Source organism: Chrysochloris asiatica, unplaced genomic scaffold (genome assembly GCF_000296735.1).
Source record: "Chrysochloris asiatica unplaced genomic scaffold, ChrAsi1.0 scaffold00268, whole genome shotgun sequence".
Lineage (NCBI taxonomy): Eukaryota > Metazoa > Chordata > Mammalia > Afrosoricida > Chrysochloridae > Chrysochloris > Chrysochloris asiatica.
In genome coordinates this window covers 646254-657144 of record NW_006408786.1, presented here as the reverse complement: position 1 = coordinate 657144, position 10891 = coordinate 646254, and the positions used below count along the sequence as shown (strand labels likewise).

At 51.7% G+C, this 10891-nt stretch overlaps 1 protein-coding gene across 1 annotated transcript in view; it reads right to left on the bottom strand.

Annotated features, from left to right (window-relative positions):
* Positions 1–1726: 1726 nt before the first annotated feature.
* The window catches only part of DAND5 (DAN domain family member 5, BMP antagonist), an 11100-nt gene continuing 1935 nt past the window's right edge, over positions 1727–10891 (bottom strand). The window contains exons 2-3 of the mRNA XM_006874307.1: positions 6648–6889; positions 1727–1976 (exon numbers count right to left, since the gene is read on the bottom strand). Coding sequence (XP_006874369.1) covers positions 1727–1976; positions 6648–6889 — 492 coding nt within the window. The remainder of the gene's footprint in view (positions 1977–6647; positions 6890–10891) is intronic.

The following is a 10891-nucleotide window of genomic DNA, read 5'->3' as shown; positions in this document are numbered from 1 at the left end:
CAGTCACTCTGTCACACACAGCCAGCACTACTGTCACCAACCCCAAGCACACACAACCACGTGCTCACACATGGCTACAATATCACGCCTGTGGTCATGCTGTGGCACAGCCACGTTGTCACACACAGCCACACTATCACACCTTCAGCCACACAATGATACACAGTGACACATGTTACAGTGCCATTCCCTATGTCACACTGTCATACATGACCATGCTGTCAAACCCTCATTCATGTTGTCACACCATCAACCACAGAGCCCCACACAGCCACACTAACACACACAACACTGCCCAAGTGTTACCTGTATAACTATGTCCTCTGTCACATCCTAGCCATGCGGTCACACCTAGGAATCCTGTCACACCCTCCCTCAACTACTCTGGTCATACCTCCAGTCACAGGACCCTCCACGCTTCAGTTAGCTAACTCTGATACTCCCTCACAGCGTTAATGCCATGCTGGTCAACAGAAGCACCCCAACACCCACAGACAGCCTGGGTGCCCTTCCTCGCCATGTGGCCACACAGAGCCACTTCCCCATTCAGTGACAAGGATCACTGTACCTTCAGAGTGTGGCATATAGCAGCCCCTCATCTGATGTCTGAACCAAACCAGTCATTTCACGCTGTCATTGTCACAGTGTCATGGAGCAAGCAACCACTACAGAGGAGTCACTCTGAGGGCACACACAGTGTCGCTATTGCAGGCGACAGGCACACCTCACACTGCCACACAATGGCCACAGTCCCTAGACAGAGCTACAAAGAAACAGTCAGTGACAGCCACACGGACAGTTACAGGACATTTTGGCACACACCAGTCCCCCAGTGCCTGTTACCACATTGAGACAACACTCACTAGGTCATTCCAACAAGCACCGCAGCTTACTGACATGGCCCCAAAATAGTGGCTGGGACATCCCAGCCCCCCCCCCCAGTCACAAGACAGTGACAGGCCTATGCTGACACCTCCCTCTCCCATCCACGCTTGATGCATGTCAGCTGGGGAGGGGAGGGGGCTAATGGACTCGCAGCTGTTGGCAGTGGGTGCCAGCCCCCCCACCTCATGAATATTCATCAGCTGGGGTTCTCCTGAACCTGTAGGGAGCTGGAGGTCCCAGGCAGCTGGGCACCCCCTTCTGTGCCAGGAGGTCCTCAGGTGAGGAGGGGCTCAGTGTGGCCCCAGCAACCCTCAGAACCCTACCCAGCTCTACACATAAGCACACACAATCTTGTGAACACAAGACAACAGCTAAGCACACACAGACATAGGTACAATCATATTCAACAACACAGCCACACATGCAAGCCAGGCATCCAAACAGGCAGACACAATCACATGAACTCACAATTACAATTAAAAACACATGGTCACATCAAGGCCCCCCCCACACACACACAGAGGAGAGGAACATAGCAACACTCACACCAGCACAAACATACAGATATGCCATCACATTCAAGGTGTAAGGACACTGATCATCGCACACATCTTTCCAAACACACAACCACTCCTCATAAAACACCCACGTAAGCGTGCAAACATGGACCCACAAAGTCGCAAAACATATATCTTTCCATTGACTCTCAAATGTAGGCACGTACACAACCCCCCCCAAACAGGTTCATCACCCATCATCATCATCACATGTGAGGAGCTCGCTCTGCCCACCCCTAACGTTCTACAGACAGGGAAACCGAGGTACTGAGCGCTGAAGGCCCTTAGGAGGAGGACGATGCGCCTCCTGATTCCAGGCAGCGTCTCAGTCTGGGCGCCCCCTGCTGGCGCAGCACTTTAAAGAGCGCGTGGGGCGGTGGCGCGCGCGGGGCGGGCACGCGCCTGACGTAACCATGGCATTCTCCTGGCACGCGCGGTTCTGCGCGCGGGGAGGGCGGGGCGGGCGCGTTGCCATGGCGCCGGCGGGCCGCGTGAATGAGGCATTGTTTGCCGTGGCGCCCCGGCCGGGCTGTCCTGGACCCACCGGACCCACCCGGGCAGACAGAGACAAGAGAGACAGAGTTGGGGAGAGATTGGAAGTGATGCGGGGAATGGGCAGAAACGGAGAGAGGTGGAAAGAGACCAGGAGATGGGAAAAGATAGAGAGCTGAGGAGAAACCGAGAGATAGGAAACGACAGACAGGAAAGACAGAGGGATGGACAGAAACAGAGATGGAGAAGGAGGGAGCCACATAAGACCATGAGCGATTTTAGAGAAAGGAGAACATGGACAAGGAGAGACAGAGTGGGAGAAATGACATATAGAAGGGGAGGAGTGGAGAGAGACAGAGGGAAGATGCGAGTGGCAGGCAGACATGGGGAGACATGGACAGAGCCATAGTTGGGGGAAAACGACCCTGAAATCCAAGAGAGACAGAGATTAGAGTCAGTGATGAAGAGACTGAGATGGGGAGAATCCTTGGAGAGACAGAAAATACAGAGGAGGACAGAGAGGGAGGGCTGGGAGACGAAAGGGTGGGGTGGGAGGTGCATGGAACCAGTCAGCCACTACTCAGAGTCCCTCTATGACCAGAAAAAGAGACACTAAGAGGTGGGAGGAGATCCAGTCACAGAGAGACACAGGAAGGGGAGAGCTGAAGGAGAGAAACTCAAACCCCAGCTGCCTACTCTAAGTCTCACCAGCCCTAGTCCTCTGCCTGCCTTTGGACCACTTGCCTACCCTGTTTGATTCACCTGCAAGGCATACCCTTTCTCACACACCCTTAGTGACATATCATTCCCAGCCTTCGGTGACAATGCCCCAGACACCACCCAGTAACTCATACCTACATGGACACAGTGACCCCTTATTCAGATGGCCACAGTTACACCTGCAGATATGGATACTCATGACCCCCAGGGACTCTCACAGACATGACCACAGCAGACACCTATCATCCATGTCATGAGGACTCACAAGGGACACAGAGGCACTGTCACATGAGGACACAAGCCTTCATGGACCTTGTCAAATGGGTAGTCTCAGCCCTATCACACAACTCACACCACCCAGGAATAGTGTCATACATGGTCACCACTAAACACATGTGGACAAGTGTTCAACAAGCACTTTTCACCTCACTGCTGACCCACTGACTAGGTGCTCTGTCCCATGAGCAAGGGTACTGGATCTAGTTCTACATATTTGAGTTGGTGGGGGTTGATACAAGTCACCAGTGGAATTAGGAGTGTGGGGGGGAGGTGGGGAGAGAGAGGCAAAGCCCTGCCTCCAGCCTCCCCAGTGGGCTAGATCAGGTCAAGCGAGGGTAGTTTCCAACTCCTCACTGCTTAGGTCAACTCAGTCCAAACTTGGATCAAAGGTGCCCCCTGGTGGCAAAGATTGTTCTCTGCATCCATCAGTGATAGGTAACCCAGTGTAGAGTCTGGAGGGGAAGGCAGAGAAATAGCAGGCACAGGCCAGAGTTCAACGTACATAGAGTCTAGAGTCCAGATCCATCCAGGATCCAGAAGCAAGAATCCAGACCTAAAATTCAGAATATGAAATCCAGATCCCAGAATCCAAACTTGCACATCCAATAACCCAAAGTCAGGATTTAGACACTTGTTGTTGTTAAGTGCCATTGAGTCGGTTCTGACTCATAGCAACCCTTTACAGGGTTTTGGAGAAGTGGCTGGTGAGCTTGAACCACCAACCTTGTGATGCAAACCAACTTTACAGTCTAGTGCATTAACCCGCAGCACTACACCAGGAATGCCCAGAATCCCGAATATAAAAATCCAGGTCCTAAGCTACAGAATCTAGAGCAAAGAACCCAGAATCTAGAATCTAAACATCTAAATCAGAATCTAGAATCTAGAGCTCAGATGCAAGAACCTACATGCCAGAACTTAAAAATATGTATAGACAGATCTTATAATTCTGAATCTAGAATCCAGGACCCAGATTCCAGAGCCTGACTTCCAAAATTCATGTTCCAGAGCTTAACCCCTTGTCTTCTTGAGCCCTCTAGATTAAGCTCAAGATTGATGAGGCAGGAACAAAGCAAAAGGACTGGGGAAGAACCCCCCAATGACACAGTGTGTGGACCAACAGCCCTCTCCCAGCTGCTGCCCTTGTGTGCTTACATACACACATGTACATTCATGCATGTATGTGTGTAGATACCCGTATGTATAGGAAGAACTCCTATAGAACCTCATAGAGATGCACACTTCAGACATACATCCTGTGACCATCAGAAGAACAGCATCACATACCTTCACAGATAGTCATATGTGTACACTCACAATCACACACACACTTGTACCGTGACCCACACTATCACCCCAAGACACATTGTTCTTTCTGCAATTAGATATACACTCATCTGTGCACCCACTTGGCCGTCTCCACCCAAGCTCTGGGACATACAGCCACCACACAGGGGCACACAAAACCCCAGCTCTGTACATAGACACATTCGTACAATCACAGAGGCTGGACCAGACATGCAGGCACAGGCGCGTGCGCACACACACACACACACACACACACACACACACACACTTCTCTGAGCTCCGAGAAGCCCTGTGCCTGGGAAGCCATACAGCCCCTGGGAACGGGACCCCCGGGAAGGGGCTCACAGCACACCCCCGTGCCCACCCCCGCTTTCTCCTGCCTGGCCGGCTGGCAGGCTTTAATACAGATGCCAAACTCATAATTGTAACTGAGGGTGACAGGGTCACCTTGAGCCCCAGATGCTCGCGCAGTGACAGATGGCGTTGGCAAACCTGATTAGCAACCTCAGTGCCAGCGCCTGTGGCACCTGCATCCCAGCCCCTCCCCCGCCCCCCACCACTCATTACCCACCCATTACTGAGCCTGGGGGGCAGGGGGTGGGGGCTGGTTGGCACTGCTCTGGAGGGGGCAGGAACTCTGGGTCCCCCTGGCACCAAGGTTCCCAGCTGGCAGGAGGTGGGCACAGCTGAGGGGTAGCACGCACCTCAAGCCCGCTAGACAGAGGGACAACCTCTGTGCCAGGACTGAGCTGCTTGCTCGGACGTTGCTTGGAGTTTGGCATAGGACCCGGGAGAGGGGAGAGACCACTCCCCACCACAGGCCCCTCATGTCTCCCCTTAGGGCTCTTCGAATAAGGCCTTGGGAGCAGCCCGCCTGGCCTGTTCCCATCCCTCCAGGCTGGCCTGCAGGGTCAGGGGTCACAGGCTCTCACGGCCCACTGGCCCATCTGTTTCCTCAGGTCCCTCTCTCCTGCTCCCCTCACCTGGGGCCTTCCTTCCTGAGGCAGGAAGAGGGCTGACAGTGTCCCCCCCTCCGGGCCTGCACCGCCCCCCATCCCCCCACCCCCACCGCCTCCAGTCAGCCTCTCCCCACCACCTCCTCCACCGCCCCACGCTCCGGGGGGCATTTGGAGGCAACCCTGACAACGCCACATGTCCCTGCCTCTGTGCCAGACGGGCCCATCTGCTAGGGCTCTGGTTCCAGCCGCCCACAGCCAGGCCTCCCGCACCCAGCCGCAGACCCTGCGCCCCTCAGTGCCCAAGCCCACCACAGCCACTCTGCACCCCCTCTCCCGGGAGCCTCACCAAAGGAAAAGACACACACAGCTGGGCTTCGTCAATGTTTATGGTTCCTGTGGAAGTCTGCACCAGGCATGGTGCTGTGTGGAAACATGAGTGGGGGCCATCAAGGGAAGGGGCAGCTGAGCATACTGACTCCTGTGTTGATATCAGAGACCCCTGATGTAGCATAGTAGCCGTGTCTGCCTGCCCGACTTGGCTCATCACTGTGTCTCCAGGTCTGGGTAGGGCTGTCTGTCCTCCCCGCAATGGGAAGTATGTCTTGAACTCCTTCTGTGAGAGGCACTGCATCCTGGTGGTTAAGAGTGGCTGCTAGGCGACCTGGGGTCAAATCCCAGCTCTGTCATTTATTGCAAAGTGTGACTATGAATGAGAGATGTTGCCTCTCTGCAAGGTTGGCAGTTCAAACCCACCAGCCGCTCCTTGAAAACCCTATACAGGGTCAGAACCCACAGGACAGCAGAGCAACAACATGCTAATAATAGTAAAGCGCCCTGGTGATGCCATGGTTAAGTGTTGGGCTGCTAACCACAAGGCTGGTGGTTCAAACTCACCATCCACTCTAGTGGAGAAAGGTGAGGCTGTCTGCTCCTGTCAAGATTTGCAGCCTCAGGAGCCCCCAACCCCCACCCCCAGCAGTTCTCCTTTGTCGTATAGGGCCGTGAGGAGTTGGAATCTACTTGACAGAAGTGGGTTTAACACTAACAGTAAGGAGCTTTGGTGGTGCAGTGGATAAGCGCTCTGCTGCTAACCAACAGGCTAGCAGTTCAAACCCACAAGACGCTCCTTGGGAAAGCGATGTGGCAGTCTGTTCCCATTTAGATTGATAGCCTTGGAAACTCTGTGGGGCAGTTCTACTTGGACCTGTAGGGTTGTTAGGAGTCAGAATCGACTCAGTGGCAGTGGGTTTTGATTTTATATCATTAGTGTTTCCTCCCACAGTGGGACCTGCATCCAGGGCCCTGGGAGCAAAGGTGGGCTGGGGCCTGCCTGTCTGCCCCTGCATCCCTGGCTTCTTGACTCCAGTGTACGCCGTCCAGCTTAGTGACTTTCTCAGCCCGTCTTCCTCCTCTGCATGCCTGTGTCCATCCATAAGACTCAGCTCACAGCTTCGGCCTGCACTGACACTCCTCAATCAACATGGTGAACATCTTCACCTGCCGGCGGGAAGCTAAGCTGCCCGTCTGACACCATAGGACCACAGGCGTCCAGTGCTTTTGAGTCGGTATGCAGCTGCTGCAGAGGATGATGGGAGAGGGATCCGAGCTGGGGATATAGAGCGAGGAGCAGTGTCCAAAGCAGAGATGGTTGTGGAGGCGGGCAGTTGTACAGCCAGGACGGGAGAGCACCTGGGGCCAGAGGCAGGGAGAAAGGTCAGGCAGTGAGGGTGTGGAGAATCATTTCTACCTACTTCCACCAACCTTGAGAGGTATGAATGCTGGAGCCAGGCTGCCTGGGTTTAAATCCTGACTCTGGACAAGTGATTGAATTGCTCAGTGCCTCGGTTTCCTCACTTACAAAATCAACGGGAGGGAAAAACACCACTCTAGGTCTTTCAACAGATGGAATTTAATACAAGGACTTGGTTATCCAGGGAACAGAGAGACTGAAAACCCAAGCAGTCAATGACAAGCTAGCCCCTGGCATTAGAATAACCAAGACAGCAGGAAGTTATTACCACCCCTAGGACCAGTGGACAGCAGGAGTGGGTGATATTATGGGAAGCTAGAATTCCTCAGAAAGCCCATAGCCCACTGCTTGACTCACAGGTGGTGCGTAATATGCTTTATATCCTCCTATGATTGCCTCCAAGCTCCTGGTGTGGGGCTGTGGGTTAACGTGCCAGACTGCAAAGCTGTTTGAACTACAAGGTCATTGGTTCAAGTTCACCAGCTGCTCCTCGGAAATCCTATACAGGGTCCCTAAGGGTCTGAATCGACTCAACGGCACTTAACTTAATGATTGCCTCCAGGCTCCTGGTGTAGCACTATAGGATCAGCACTGGACTGTGAACCACAAGATTGGTGGTTCAAATCCACCAGCTCCTCCTTGGGAACCCTATACAGGGTGGCTCTGAGTCGGAACTGACTGGATGATACTCCACGACAACAACATGATTGCTACCATGTAAGCCGATCTATCAACTGGCATGCAGGGCATGTTGCCAGTTGATAGAAGGGCTTCTCTGCTTATCCCTTGCACCCACACCCACCCCATGAAGCGTCTCATCTTCCTTAGAATAAAATTCAAAGTCCTCTTCATGGCCTACAAGTCTCTGAAGTCTCTGTCCCCATCACTGTCTACTCCCATCCCTCCCCTCCTCCTGCCCCAACCACACTGGTCCCCTCTGCATTTTTCTAATACTTTCAACTCCTTCCTGCTGCTAGACCTTTGGCTCTGCTATGCGCTCGCTCCACCCAGGACCAGTTTCTAAAAACTCCTCCCCACATTCATTCTAACTCATCCTTCCTTCCTCAGAGACACTTCCAAGGGAAATGATGTTCCCTGACAATGGTCCCTCATAGCACCCCACTCTCTTTCCTCATGCTGTTCACTGTCAGTCATCTTTTGAGGTGTTTGCTCTTGCACTTTTTTCTCTCCCTCTCCTAGAACATAAGCTACCCGTAGGCTGGCATTTTATGTCCATAACATGGCGCTGTGGGCTAATGCACTGGGCTGCAACATTGGTTTGAACCGCAAGGTCAGAGGTTCAAGCTCATCAATCGCTCCTTGAAAGCCCTATACAAGGCCACTATGAGTGGGAACCGACTCGATGGCACTTAGCAACAGCAACGCCAGTAGGTCCTTAATAAGAGGTGACACTTATTAAACCCTAACATCACACCAGATTAGCTCCTCATTCTCCCAATGATGTTGTGAAACCAGTCCTGTTATCCCTATTTACAGAAGAGGAAACTGAGGCATAGAGACATCCTTACCAAAAGGATGCTCAGGTTGCTGCTAGCCCTTAGGGCATATGGATGCTGATTAAAATAAGGCACTTGGTATGGACTGAATTATGTTCCCCCAAAAAACATGTGTTGTAAATTCTAACTCCTACAGTTCAAACCCACCAGCTGCTCTTCAGAAACCCTATACAGGGTTGCTATGTGTCTGAACCAACTCTACAGCACTTAACAGCAACACCAATCATAGACACGATCTTATTTGGGGATGGATTTCCTTTGTTAAGTTGGTAAGACATGAGTGTTGAGTGTGTCTTAAAGCAATCTCTTTTGAAATATAAAAGAGCAAGCAAGGAAGCAAAACTAGGGGAAGTTTCCAAACCCCATGAAGATTCCCGCAGAATAGAGACAAAGGCCTTCCCCGGAGAGAAAGAGCTGTTGTTATGAATGTGGACTCCTGGACTCCTCAACTGTGAGAAAATCCATTTCTGTTTGCTAAAGTCATCGAGTTGTAGCATTTGTAGCACTGTTGTCGTTGTTGTTGTTGTTAAGTGCCATCGAGTTGGTTCCGACCCATAGCAACCCTATATAGGGTTTCCGAGGAGCAACTGGTGAACTTGAACCACCAACCTTGCAGTTCAAATGGCTTTGCAGTCTGGCACGTTAACCCACAGTGCCACACCAGGAGTCCATTTGCAGCACTAGAGAACTACTAACATCTTGGATGGTTTGTTTCAGCTCTGGGCGAAGGTGTGTAGCTAGATTCTGGGCCTGGGGTCTCTTTTGCTGGATGTGCCGTGTGCAGCTGCGTAGGAAAATCCTGCAGCTGGTAAGTGGCTGTGGCAGGATTCAGGCTGAGGTAGCCTGCAATCATGGCTGCATCATGCAGACTCTCTCAGCAAAGGCTTGTGTGTGTGTGTGTGTGTGAGAGAGAGAGAGAGAGTCCTGTTGAGTTGGTTCTGACTCACTGCAACCCTGCATAGAATTTCCAAGGAACAACTTGTGGGTTTGAACTGCCAACCTTGTGATTGGCAGTCCAGTGCTTATCCTACAGCAGAATGCCATGTTTGCTGAACAATAAGCCCCCTGCCAAGCATGGTCCCAAGCACTTTGCTTGAATCCTTGTTGTTGTTGTTATGTACCATGGAGTCGGTTCTGACTCATACTGACCCTGCGCAGGGTTTCTGAGGCTGTAAATCTTTATGGGAGCAGAAAGCCTCATCTTTCTCCCGCAGAACTGCATGAATCCTTAACTGCTATTAACTCCATTTCCTGGAGGTGGGAAATGAGCCTCAGAAAGGAGAAACAGCTTGTCCTGGGTCATACAGAAATCAGAAGTTAAAGGCAGAATTTGAACCCAGGTGCACTAACCACCATACCATATAAAATGCCTGGGAGCTTCCCTGCTCGTGGGCAGCCACTGATCACAGCTATGAGTTTCCATGCCTGCTATATTCTGACTGCCCAGCACCTGTAGGAAGCAGGCACAACTATTATTCATTCAACTAATATTTATTGAGCATCTACTATGTGTCTGACATCCTGGAGTGGTGCTGAAGGTTAATGCACTAGACTGCAAGGTCAGTTTAAACTGCAAGGTTGACAGTTCAAACCCACCAGCTGCTCCTTGGAAACCCTATACAGGATCTCTGTGAGTCAGAACAGACTACACAGAACTTAACAAGGACTATGTGCCTGGACTCCTGATATGGTGCTGTAGGAAAAGCGCTGGATGGCTAACTGAAAGGTTGGTAGTTCAAACCCATGAGTCGCTCCTCAGAAACCCTATATAGAATCACTATGAGTCAGAACCAGCTCAACAGCACTTGACAACAACAACTATGTGCTTGACTCTATCCTAGGACCTGGAGACAAAGACATAGCAGTGAAGAATACAGATAAAAATCCCTGCCTTGGTGGAGTGCATGGATACTCTAGGGAAAGAGACAGAAGAAAAAGACAATGACCGGCCGACGGGAAGAGAGGACATATGCACAGGAGCACCCACACTTGCAGATGATACCCACGTGACCTGGACCGGATGACTGGATGATAGGAGCTCAACCAGGAGAGGAAAGAAGATGGGGGGGGGGAGAGTGAGCTGATACAGTCTGATGAACTTGACCTATACCTATGGAGCAGCGACTCAAAAGAGGGAACAAATCCTCACAGCAAGAAACATTCACACACACCCCCACACACAGAGTGGACGGAGAAGGGCAGCTTGGACATTGGATACTCAAATGCAGAGGGGAGGACTACAAAGGCAAGAAGTGACTGGCTTACAAGCTTTCAAGAGGGAACCTGGTGCTAGGGAGCATGGCAGAAGGCAGAATCTCCAGTAGGTACTATTCAATCTGTCTGTGTGGAGCTGATGAAAGGAGACATAGATGGGTAACTCGTGATACTGTAGTGAATAATGCTTATCAGGATGGACTATGAGGG